The sequence below is a fragment of the Ranitomeya variabilis genome, chromosome 3 (assembly GCF_051348905.1).
Source record: "Ranitomeya variabilis isolate aRanVar5 chromosome 3, aRanVar5.hap1, whole genome shotgun sequence".
NCBI lineage: Eukaryota > Metazoa > Chordata > Amphibia > Anura > Dendrobatidae > Ranitomeya > Ranitomeya variabilis.
In genome coordinates, this window is record NC_135234.1 from 299478345 (window position 1) to 299491757 (window position 13413).

The following is a 13413-nucleotide window of genomic DNA, read 5'->3' on the forward strand; positions in this document are numbered from 1 at the left end:
TTCCAAGGTCCGGGCCGAGGACTTCCCTCTGCTTGAGAAGGATGGAGACCTGGATTCCTTCCTGCTGGCCTTTGAAAGGACCTGCCTCCAACACCATCTGGCCCCGGATCAGTGGGCAAGATACCTGACCCCCCGTTTGAGGGGTAAGTCCCTGGAAGTTTTGGGGGCGGAACAGGACTACAGCAGCATCAAGCGGGCCCTAATCCAGCACTACAACCTCACCCCGGAGTCCTACCGCAAGAAGTTCCGGAGCCTGCAGCGGGGCCCAAAGGACACCTGGACCGACCACATGCGGGCGTTGCTGAGAGCTGCAGAGCACTGGACCTCGGGTCTAGTGCTCACCACCTGCCGGGAGGTCCAGGAACTGTTCGTCACGGAGCAGTTCTTGTGGAACTACCCAGAGGACCTCCAACAGTTCCTGCGTGACCAGAAAGCGAAGGGGGCTTCTGCTACAGCCGCCCTGGCAGACGAGTATGCCAATAACAGGGCGCCTGAGCCGAAGAAGCCTGTCAGCAGCACCTGGAGAGGGGGTAAGCCCAATCCTTCCCCTGTTTCCCCAGCCCCCAGAGTGCAAGGGGTTAACCCCCGCCTGCTGCCCTCTCCAGGCCAGGCGCAGAACCCAAACGTTGTCATCACTGCAATCAGCCGGGACATTTCAAGGCTGCGTGTCCCCAGCGTCATAAGGCCCCATCCCTGTCCCAGAAACCGTCCACTGTTTTATGTGTGGGAAGGGGTGGTGGGAGGTCCCTGGACAATTACCAACCCATCACCATCGGCCGCTCAGCGGTCATAGGATTGCGGAACACAGGTGCAGAACGAACCCTGGTACGTCCTGAGGTGGTGTCCCCTCAAGACTTGGTACCGGGGAAAACCCTTTCCGTCTCCAGAATTGGAGGCATGGAACCGGCGCTGCCTGTTGCAAAGGTGTTTTTGGACTGGGGCGTCGGGAGGGGAATGCGGGAGGTGGGAGTAACGCGAAATATTCCTGCCAATGTGTTACTTGGGACCGACTTGGGGCGGCTAGTGTCTCAGTATGTGGCCACTGAACCCCCAAGTTTGGCTCCACAAGGATGTCATGACTCTACTGTGAATGCCGATGTTGATGTGTTGAATGTGCCTCCAACAGTGGGGGAGGGAGTGAAACCTGATGGTAATCCTGCACCGACCCCACACCCAGGTCTCACAGTGAGGACAGGTGAGGAGACTGTAGGGGAGAGATCAGAGGTGGAGGGAGGGGCTGCTATGGGCAGCTTAGGGCCCCTAAGTGAATCCAGCCTGCTGAGTCTAGGGCCCCTGCAGGAAGAGGAACATGCCATGGGGGGAGGGGGCGTCCCGGGAGAGGAGCCACCAGGTAAAACCTCAGGGCAGGTGTTCCCCACACCCGGGATTGTCAGGAGTGCAGGGAAGTCTGCCTGACCCGGACACTTGGTCAGGAGCCGGGGGGAAGCAAGCGCTACCCGTGGGCACAGCGGTCGTGGCCGCTGTCACCAGAAGTGGGAGCGCTGGAGCCCAAGGAGCCTCGCAGAGGTCCAACGGCTTCCCCCTCTCTGACCAAGTGGCTGCCGAGTCAGACAGCGGCCAGTAGACAGATCCCGGGGAGCGGACAGCGGATGTGGCAGTGTCATCCATTCTCGCCACATCGAGTCAGGGATTTCAGGCAGCGTTGGAAGCTGACGCTAGCCTGAAAGCTCTCAAGGAGCAGGCGGCACAGCCTCCTGGGGAGTCAGACAGCGAGCGGGTGGTATTGGACCAGGGACGGCTGTACCGGGTACAGCAGGGTTCACCGGAGGCGTGGCCCAGGGACCGACAGTTAGTGGTACCCTATCCATTCAGGGCGGAATTGTTGTGGATAGCACACGAGATTCCCATGGCCAGACACCTAGGGATGGCTAAAACCAGGGCCAGGCTAGCGCAGCATTTCTACTGGCCTGGAATGAGGACCGAGGTAATTGCCTACTGCCGTTCGTGTGACACCTGTCAGACGGTGGGGGAAGGCGGGGCAGCGCCCCAAAGCCCCACTGATAACTCTGCCCATCAATGAAGAGCCTTTCTCGAGGGTGGCTGTGGATCTTATTGGACCTCTGTCCACTCCCAGCCGTTCCGGAAAATGCTTCATATTAACGGTAGTGGACTATGCCACCTGGTACCCGAAGGCGATAGCTTTGTCGTCCATTCGGGCTGACAAAGTGGCCACTGCCTTACTGGAGATCTTCTCCAGAGTGGGGTTTCCTCAGGAAATGCTCACCGACCAAGGGACCCAGTTCATGACACAGCTGATGGAGTCTTTCTGTAAGTAGATACAGGTGCAACATCTGGTAGCCAGCCCGTATCACCCACAGACCAATGGCCTGTGTGAGCGGTTCAATGGCACCTTAAAGCAGATGCTTAAGATGTTGGTCGACTCCCACGGGAGAGACTGGGAGCAGTATCTCCCACACCTTCTATTTGCTACCGGGAGGTTCCACAGGCCTCAACGGGGTTCTCCCCCTTTGAGCTCCTGTATGGGCGACGTATACGGGGGTCCCTTGCCCTGGTGAAGGAAGCGTGGGAAGGAGATTTGGCCACCCATGGAGTGCTTCCGGGACAGAATGAGGGCCTTGACGCGACTGGTGCATGACAATATGGCCCAGGCCCAAGCTGACCAGAAGCGGTGGTACGACCAGAATGCTTGTGAGAGGACCTACCAGGTGGGTCAAAAGGTGTGGGTACTGGTCCCCCTCCCACAAAAAAGCTTCAGGCGGCCTGGGAGGGTCCATACCTCGTGCACCAGCAGCTCAACGCCGTCACCTATCTGGTCACCCTGGACCACACCCGTGGAAGGAGGAAGGCCTTCCACGTGAACATGATGAAGGCACATCATGAGCGGGAGGCTTGTGCCCACCCAGTGTGCAACCTTCCCGAGGAAGGTGAGGTAGAAACCCTCCTGGATCTGCTCACCCAAGCCAAGGCGGGTGGATCCATCGAGGATGTGGAGGTTGGCCACCAGCTCTCGGAGGACCAACGTTCCCAGCTGGGGGTCACCCTACACCCCATTCGGGAGCTGTTCAGCAGCCTGCCCGGAAGGACTGATGCAGCCGACTTCACGCGGCCATTCGTGGTACAGACCGACGCCAGCGACTTTGGCCTCGGTGCTGTGCTCAGCCAGGTCGACACTACGGGTCATGAACACCCCGTTTTGAACCTGAGACGGAAGCTCCTGCCGAGGGAAGTGGCCTATTCCACGATGGAGAAGGAATGTCTAGCAATTGTATGGGCCCTTCAGCGTCTGCAGCCATCCTTGTACGGACACCACTTCACCGTGTAAACAGACCACAACCCCCTCAGCTGGTTACACTCGGTCTCTGGGATGAATGGGAGGTTGCTACGCTACGTTGGAGCCTCGCTCTCCATAATATCTCTTCACCATTCGCCACAGAAGAGGCAGAGACCATGGTAACGCTGATGGGTTGTCCCGGCAAGGAGGTGTGGAAGGGCGCATGGGGGAACACAGGAATGTGATACCCCCTAGCACCCTCTAAAGCAGGGAGGTGTGATGAGGGAGCAACCGCCATCTTGGATACGGGGCATACTAAGAGATTGGCGTGACTCCATTTTTGTCCCATATCAGAATTCCCCTGGTCACCCGAATGCAGGGATGAACACTCCTGGCCCCCACCTTTTCCCCTACCTAAATAAAGTTCCTTTAGTATGGTAATGGACTGAGCGCAGGGTAGCAGGCAGATGGCATTTCAAAGCCTGAGTGAGGAAGCCACATGTCTGGTGGCTAAGGAGCCAAAGTCTATTATCTGCCCAGCCTGACCGTCTCCACCATGAAATTATGAACGCATCGTCCGAGGTACTGGCTCATAAAAAATATCATCGCCCTAAAGAAATTAGGCATCTGACAGTGCAACTCCCGGGTCCGTGGGAGTTCTGGAACCTGAGATATAGAGATCAGCATCCCACAGCAACCGAATGGGTCCAGGTTTGATCCCTGTACGACTGGCAGAACAAACCTCATGCGCTGGAACCGCCCGTATACTGATCCGATCATCCTGAGAACAGTTATTCCATATATTAGATATTGGGTACAGATTTTGCAGTTTAGCTGAGGGGTGGAGATTGCTAGCCCACGCAGTTACAGGGGGGAGGGACACAGAAGGTTTAAGAGCTGAGGACACTTGGAGAGTGACACACTCAACAGAATAAGATGACGATGAACTAAGGAAGAGGGCATATGCCAGCCAGAGGGGAACAAGCACATGCTTTTTGGAGGCTGCCCGGCAACTAAGTCTTGTACCTGTGGAATGCAGAGCCCCCCGGCTTCTACAAGCAACCTTCAACCTGGTAAACTGACCTCCAGCTTTATACCTCTAAGCCTTGTACTAGTATTGTTATATTTTACTCTGACTGTAACCCTTGAAATATTTTTACTGTATATTTCTTGTAATTATCTAGTGTGCCCTTAAGGCAATAAAACCATAAATTAATTTTGGGATGATCCTTTTATTCTGATTGTGAATCTTAGAATACCCGGCGTGGGTAACAGGGCAGTCTCCCCAGCGGCCATTTGCTGTAGGTGCAGTTCCCTTACTGACCTGAGACAAAGGGGGCACCGGAGAGCTGTGCCTGTGTAGTGACGTCACGGATTGGTGACGTGGGAGGAACCGGGTTTCCTTCACAATCACTAATAATAATAATGTCTACCACTCATAAGTCTCACACACCTTAGGTTATGGATTCTTTTAGACCATTCAAGGTTCACCTTGTTAAAGTTTTATACTTTAATGCAAAAAAGGTTCAGTGCTTACAGTAAGAAAATGTATACAAATATGATAATAAAAAGATACACAACTTATGCAAAACAGTATGAAATAAACAGGAGAAACTTACAGAAATCATCTAACTGGTAGTTTGCTTCTGCTCCCTGAGGGGGTGAATGGAGTGAGTGGAACATCAGCATTTCGAGCTGCCCTCACATGTGAATACATTCTCTGCATACAGGTATAATTTATAGTTTTGGTCTGGACATCAGGTTTCTAGACCAGCCCCTCAGGTTAATATCATAATTGCTTGTTTTTTGATTGGACCACGGCCAAGCCCCCCCCCCGCCCCCTTCCCAATGAATATATTATTTTCTCTGGAGATCCTTTGTGTAAAAGTTCCCACAAAGATACGATCAGGCCGTAATTAACATCTCTCTTCCAAGAGCTAGGAGGTGTCAAATGTTACCTTTCTTCTTAGTCCTAGCTAGACCCCCCTGGTGAGATTTGGAGACAGAATTCTACTTGTCCCAGGAAAATACATATTAACACCTGGGCGAAAACCTGCAGCCTTCAGGACAGATGTTCCTAGTCACACAAAACCTATACATAAGGTCACTGCACATATATATATATATATATACAGTACAGACGAAAAATTTTGGACACACCTTCTCATTTTAAGATTTTTCTGCATTTTCAAGTCTATGAAACACTGTACATTCACACTGAAGACATCAAAACTAGGAATTAACACATGTGGAATTATATACTTAACAAAAAAGTGTGAAACAACTGAAATTATGTCTTATATTCTAGGTTCTTCAAAGTAGCCACCTTTTGCTTTGATGACTGCTTGCACACTCTTGGCATTCTCTTGATGAGCTTCAAGATGATGAGCTTCAAGAGATAGTCACCAGGAATGGTTTTCAGTTCACAGGTGTGCCATGTCAGGTTTAATAAGTGGGATTTCTTGCCTTATAAATGGGGTTGGGACCATCAGTTGTGTTGTGCAGAAGTCTGGTGGATACACAGCTGACAGTCCTACTGAATAGACTGTTAGAATTTGTTATTATGGCAAGAAAAAAGCAGCTAAGTAAAGAAAAACGAGTGGCCATCATTACTTTAAAGGGAACCTGTCACCTGAATTTGGCGGGACCAGTTTTGGGTCATATGGGCGGGGTTTTCGGGTGTTTGATTCACCCTTTCCTTACCCGCTGGCTGCATGCTGGCCGCAATATTGGATTGAAGTTCATTCTCTGTCCTCCGAAGTACACACCAGCGCAAGGCAAGCTGGCCGCAATATTGGATTGAAGTTCATTCTCTGTCCTCCGGAGTACACGCCAGCGCAAGGCAATATTGCCTTGCGCAGGCGTGTACTCCGGAGGACCGAGAATGAACTTCAATCCAATATTGCGGCCAGCATGCAGCCAGCGGGTAAGGAAAGGGTGAATCAAACACCCGAAAACCCCGCCCATATGACCCAAAACTGGTCCCGCCAAATTCAGGTGAGAGGTTCCCTTTAAGAAATGAAGGTCTGTCAGTCTGAAAAATTGAGAAAACTTTGAAAGTGTCCCCAAGTGCAGTGGCAAAAACCATCAAGCGCTACAAAGAAACTGGCTCACATGAGGACCGCCCCAGGAAAGGAAGACCAAGAGTCACTTCTGCTTCTGAGGATAAGTTTATCCGAGTCACCAGCCTCAGAAATCACAGGTTAACAGCAGCTCAGATTAGAGACCAGGTCAATGCCTCAAAGAGTTCTAGCAGCAGACACATCTCTACAACAACTGTTAAGAGGAGACTGTGCAGCAGGCCTTCATGGTAAAACAGCTGCTAGGAAACCACTGCTAAGGACAGGCAACAAGCAGGAAACAAGCAGAAGAGACTTGTTTGGGCTAAAGAACACAAGGAATGGACATTACACCAGTGGAAATCTGTGCTTTTGGTCTGATGAGCCCAAATTTGAGATCTTTGGTTCCAACCACCGTGTCTTTGTGCGACGCAGAAAATGTGAACGGATGGACTCCACATGCCTGGTTCCCACTGTGAAGCATGGAGGAGGAGGTGTGATGGTGTGGGGGTGCTTTGCTGGTGACACTGTTGGGGATTTATTCAAAATTGAAGGCATACTAAACAAGCATGGCTACCACAGCATCTTGCAGCGGCATGCTATTCCATCCGGTTTGCGTGTAGTTGGACCATCATTCATTTTTCAACAGGACAATGACCCCAAGCACACCTCCAGGCTCTGTAAGGGCTATTTGACCAAGAAGGAGAGTGATGGGGTGCTACGCCAGATGACCTGGCCTCCACAGTCACCAGACCTGAACCAAATCGAGATGGTTTGGGGTAAGCTGGACCGCAGAGTAAAGGCAAAAGGACCAACAAGTGCTAAGCATCTCTGGGAACTCCTTCAAGATTGTTGGAAGATCATTCCCGGTGACGACCTCTTGAAGCTCATCAAGAGAATGCCAAGAGTGTGCAAAGCAGTCATCAAAGCAAAAGGTGGCTACTTTGAAGAACCTAGAATATAAGACATAATTTCAGTTGTTTCACACTTTTTTGTTAAGTATATAATTCCACATGTGTTAATTCATAGTTTTGATGCCTTCAGTGTGAATGTACAATTTTCAGTCATGAAAATACAGAAAAATCGATTTTGCCGCTGCGGGTCCGCTGCAGTTTCCATTGCGTTTACATTTACATGTAAACCTATGGAAACCGCAAACCGCTGTTCACATGCTGCGGGAAAAACCGCGCAGAAACGCAGTGGTTAAAAACCTGCAGCATGTCACTTCTTTGTGCAGAACTGCAGCGGTTCTGCACCCATAGACCTCCATTGTGAGGGTCAAACCCGCAGTAAAACCCGCAGATCAAAAAATATCTGCGGGTTTTATGCGGTTATGGGTGGAGAAACCGCTGCAACAGGAAGTGCGGGGAAGCGGGAGGAAGTTCGTGGGCGGAAGTGCGTGGGCGGAGTGTCGTCCTTTTTTTCCGAAGTGACTGTCAGCATGGAGGCATATCGTCGCATGGGGATCGATGTCGGTCGTTTGATAGATTTGGTATGTATGTGTGTGTATCTGTGTATGTGTCTGTGTATGTGTGTGAAGTCTGTGTGTGTCCTCATGCGACGATAGTGCCACCATTGTGCTAAGTCTCCGTATGGGATTACTACTCCCATCCGGTATTAGGATGGGAGAGTTGTCCCTATGTCCGGCGACTTAGCACAAGTGTAAGTAACACAAAACACAAACACACACAATACACATACAATAAACGTAACATACATGACACACAGTACATATAACATAGAGTATATACTCACCATACAGCACATACAGGTACGCGAAGCCCTCGCCCCTAGGGAAAAAGTCCAAAAAAATAAACCAAATCCATACTCCCTGTCCGCAGAATCCAAAACAGAGTGTCCCACGCCGATCCCCTGCTCTCCGGCGATACACTGCCAGGAGCGAATGGCGCCGGCGTCTCTATTTATGGCACTACAGGTGCGTGTGAACTTTCCCACGCTGTAGTGCCGTAAAGCGAGAGTACCGGGGTCAATGACCGCCGGTAAACTCTCGCGCATGCGCAGTAACACACCGACAGGTGCCGGAGCACCTGTCAGTGTGTTGCTGCAGCCGTGGAGAGCAGACATCTCCGGATGTGTCTGTTCTCCATGGCAGATCGTCCTGGGACACTCGTTATGGGATTTCTGCGGACAGGGCCAGGTAGTATGAATTTGGTTTGTTTTTTTATTTCTGTTGCAGGTCGAGGGTCTTCAGATGGATTAAGAGTGCAATAAAGGAATTGTCAAAAAGTGTGTGTCATTATTTCATTAAAATATTTTTTCTAGTGTCTGTGTTTTTTTTAAAAACCTTTAATAGGATTAGTAATGGATAGGCGTCTTATTGACGCCTCTCCATTATTAACCGGGCTTAATGCCACCTTCCAATTGCAAGGTGGCATTAACCCCTCATTACCCCATATCCCACCGCTACACGGGAGTGGGAAGAGAGGGGCTAAGTGCCGGAATTGGCGCATCTTTTAGATGCGCCTTTTCTGGGGCGGGTGCGGGCTTCTATTTGTAGCCAGGGGGGGGGGGGGCAAATATCCATGGCCCCTTTCCTAGGCTATGAATATAAGCCCACGGCTGTCTGCGTAGCCTTTCTGGCCTCAAAATATAGGGGGACCCCAACACTTTTTTGGGGGGGCTCTCCCTTTATTTCTGAGCCAGTAAGGCTATGCAGACATCTGTGGGCTTCATATTCATGGCCTGGGAACAGCCAGGGGTATTTTAACCCCTTCCCAGGCCACAAATATTGGCCCACAGCTGTCAGCCTAGCCTTTCTGGCCTAAAAATATAGAGGGACCCTATGCATTTTTTTTTTCGGGGCCCCCTATTTTTTTTTGTGCCAGAAAAGCTATGCAGACAGCTGTGGGTTAATATTCATAGCCTGGGAACAGCCAGGGGTATTTTAACCCCTTTCCAGGCCACAAATATTGGCCCACGGCTGGATGCCTAGCCTTTCTGGATTAAAAATATAGGGGGACCCTATGTAATTTTTTTTTTTGTTGGTCCCCTTATATATTTTTTTTCCTTTAAATAGGATTATGGATTTGTGTCTTATTGACGCCTCTCCATTATTAACCGGGCTTAATGCCACCTTACAATAGCAAGGTTTCATTAACCCCTCATTACCCCATATCCCACTGCTACACGGGAGTGGGAAGAGAGGGGCCAAGTGCCGGAATTGGCACATCATTTTGATGCGCCTTTTCTGGGGCAGCTGCGGCCTTCTATTTGTAGCCGGGGGGGGGGGGGGGGGCAAATATCCATGGCCCCTTTCCTAGGCTATGAATATAAGGCTGTCTGCGTAGACTTTCTGGCCTAAAAATATAGGGGGACCCCAACACTTTTTTTGTTGGGGCTCTCCCTTTATTTCTGAGCCAGAAAGGCTACGCAGATAGCTGTGGGCTTCATATTCATGGCCTGGGAACAGCCAGGGATATTTTAACCCCTTCCCGGGCCACAAATATTGCCCCACGGCTGTCTGCCTAGCCTTTCTGGACTAAAAATATAGGGGGACAAAAACACTGTTATTAGTGTTGGTGTAGAGATTAGGGTTATGGTTTTGAAAGCTTGAGTGTAGAGTGTCTTGCAGGTTGCAAATAAGCAGTGGCACCGGCAATCCCGAGCTTATCGTGAGCCCACCCAGCAACACATGTTGCCGCACGGCCCGCTCAGGATTGACGGCGCCAGAGCTTGTTTTTAAACAACGGCACACGAACGTGTTTATTGGTGTTTGTGTTTTTAGTTTGTCCCTTGGGTTCATGTAGGGGTTACTTTGAAATATATTCCAACTTTTGAAAACCATTTCTGTAACATTACTTGGTCGTTCTATAGAGTATGAAATGACACTATTGTATTCATTGTAGGTTCGTGATTATCCGGCCCTGTGGGACCCTTCTGATGAGTCGTACAAAGATAAATATTACCGTGAGCTAGCATGGACAAAAATAGTGCATGACATGTTCCCGGAATGGGACAACTATCCAGGGGCAACACAACGGCAAATTGGTAATTATAATTAAATTTAGTTAGCAAACCTTGATTTTATTAAAAATATACTTTGTTTAGATCTCTAAAAAATCGTTGTTTTTTTTTTTTTTTGTAGATAAAGATGTGAAGCAACGGTGGCGCTCCGTTAGGGACAGATTCAACAAGTTCATAAATACCTGCGCTAGGAGTGGCTCGTCACCGAGTAAACAAACCTTCCCATTTAGCGAAGAGCTCCAATTCCTTGTCACCAGCCGGACATTGCGAAGGTAATTTACAATCCACTCCACAAGATTATTTATATATAATATGTTGTGATAATGCATGACTTACATGAAAACACGCGTTATCACTACACAAGCAAAATAGTGGACCTAAATGTTGAAGTAGCAGCCTATTTGCTGCATGTAAAACTTTGATCCTTCGCAGCCTTGAAAAATTTTATTAATGTTCTGTTTTTCCCCCCACAGGATGGAAGGAAACATGTCAGCAGCTGATGTGGATGAAAGCGACACTGAGGATGGAGCAGGCAGTTCCTCTGGAGCGGGAGGGACCATCTCTCCATCCATTCCCACAGCTTCTGCTGAATCCACATCCACTTCAGCAGCTGCTGCATCCACATCTGCTTCAGCAGCTGCTGAACATCTGGTTCCGCAGAAGCTGTGAGAGTGGAGAAGAGAGCTGCCTATCCGGTGGCAGCAGAGAAAAGAAAAAAAAATCAAAGAAGAACAATGAGGACCAAACAGTGCAAATTGCCACGGACACCCTTGATTTATTAAAAAAATCTTCTTGCGACGACCATTGCGATTCTTTTGCATTGACTGTCGCAAGAAAGACCCGCTCACTGCCACCGGATAGGCAGTCTCTTTTTATGTCTATGGTCCAGATGTCCCTCACTGCTCTGGAGGACCCTGCTCCAATTGTGCCATATAACGAGGTTCTGATGGGGGTGTTGGGACTGTTCAGGCCCCGCCGTAGAACACCGGACCCACCTGCAAGACCACAGTATCTGTGCAGCAGTCAACAAGGCAGTTATGCAGAGAGAGGAAGTTCTCAGCAACTGGGACCAAGTTCTCACACCGAGGCTACAAATTACGTGTATTCTCCCGATTACACATATCTGCATTAAAATGAGAATGGGCTAAAGCTCCAGTTGCACGTTGCCTTTGCAAGGGGCTGTTTAATTTGTTTCAAATTGAAAAATCAATTATAAAATTTACAAATATTTTGTGTTTGTTAAAATAAAGTTTTTTTTCAAAAATTATTCTCTTGTTTTTAGACAATGGGGACAAGGCCTCTGTGTCTGACGCTGTCCTGGGTATATGGGCACTCGATTATTGGTTTGGGGGTTGTATAACTGTTATGTGTTCACTGCAGTATGAGATATAGAATAGTTATTTTATGAAAACACCCCCCTTTTTTTTGAGCTACAAAGAAACAAAAGAAATTAAGCCAAAAACATTTTTTTATTTAAATTACAACCAAAATTTTTTTTGGGGGGTTACATGACAAAAACATTTTTTAAACACAATTGTGTTGATTGTTGTCGATTCTGATTCTTCGGGATCTTGACTTGTTTTCACAACAGTTTGCAGCGATGTCGGCAACTTTGTTTGGAGGGTCAGTGTAGATGCATCCTTCTCTGCTGGTCAGGCTGCCCAACACCAGCACAGGAGTATTGCCAGTGCACGGCACCTTCAGGACTCATGAAGCAGTCAGTGAAGGATTCTCTCACACGCACACCTGAGTTGGACGGCCTGCCCAGACCCCCGTTGACCACTGGATTAAATACTGGCTGCTGGTACTCCACATCTACGTCAGTGTTGTACTCACGAGCATAGTTGTGGAGTACACAGCAAGCCTTAATCACAGCATCAACGGTGTCTGTGTCCAACTGAATGGCAGTGTGAAAGATCCTCCACTGACTGGTCATGATCCCAAAGGTGCATTCCACATATCTGCGTGCACGACTCAGCCGATAATTAAAAATCCTCCGTCGGGCATCCAGTCCCCTTCGTGGGTATGGGCGCAGCAGGGTTGTCGTTAAGGGAAACGCCTCATCCGATACCATCACAAAGGGTACTGGATGTGTGGAACCCGGCAAAGGTCTTGGGGCTGGAAGCGTTCCGCCATCTTGAAGAATTTGCATCCCAATCTGTGACGTTCGCAACACCCGAGAATCCCCAGTACTACCAAAGGCACCAACATCAATGCCAACAAATTTGTAATGGGCATCAGCCACCGTCATCAGGACCACTGAAAAATACTTCTTATAATTAAAGAAGTGTGATCCTGATCGTGGTGGCTGCTGAACCCTTACATGTTTACCATCGACTGCACCTATGCAGTTTGGGAAATTGGCCACAGACTGAAAGCCTGCTGCAACCTGCAGCCAAGTCTCCTCGGTTGGGGAAGGCATCACCATGGGCTGCAACTTCTGCCAGATGACGGTACATGTACACCTCACAATGTTAGAGATGGTAGATTTACCAACTCTAAATTGGAGGTGCAGGGATGTATAGCTCTCTCCTGTGGCCAAAAATCTGCAAAGAAACAAAAAAGAATATTAGAAGTGTCACACAAAAATTTAATTAAAACATGTCACAAGTTAAGGCCGCTATAATATGCGTCCAGCACCATTCATGTGTTAGGTTAAGCATTCAATAATGCTGGCATTAGCACACGGCACAACACAAAGGGTGTAAACAAACTAAAAAAAGGCCTGATGGGACTTGTGCACACACACATGCGAGATATGACCGAGTTTTGCATGGTAATCCCCGGACCTGCTGCATGCACTCCGTTGTGGAGCGTGCGGCTCCATGTATTGGTATGTGGGTGCACACTCCGCTCCAGAGTGCAGGCGGCAGGGCCGGGGATTACCATGCAACACTCGGCCGTATCTCACGTGTGTGTGTGTGTGTGTGTGTGTGTATGTGTGCTCCCGTCCAACAAGAGGGGTGGGTGTGTGGGCGTGTGTGTGTTTGTGTGCGAGCAAGAGAGAGAGGGAGAGAGACATGTAACGCAACCGTGGGCTGAATTATAACAACACGGATGGCTTTCAGGGATAAAAGCACTACAGTAGGCGCAGTTACACGGTGGCATGTGATGCAG

General features: G+C 49.3%; 1 protein-coding gene across 5 annotated transcripts in view; it reads right to left on the reverse strand.

Annotated features, from left to right (window-relative positions):
- Positions 1–13413, reverse strand: part of DNAJC8 (DnaJ heat shock protein family (Hsp40) member C8) — a 325593-nt gene that overhangs the window by 179346 nt on the left and 132834 nt on the right. The window contains exon 7 of one of the 5 annotated variants that reach the window (XM_077295589.1): positions 9639–12842. The exons of 2 other annotated variants lie outside the window; for them this stretch is intronic. In XM_077295589.1, the coding sequence (XP_077151704.1) occupies positions 11921–12842 (922 nt within the window). In that variant the 3' untranslated portion in view covers positions 9639–11920. Of the gene's footprint in view, positions 1–9638; positions 12843–13413 lie in introns of those variants that run through there. 2 more of the 5 variants (XM_077295588.1, XM_077295587.1) reach the window with 2 other exon arrangements.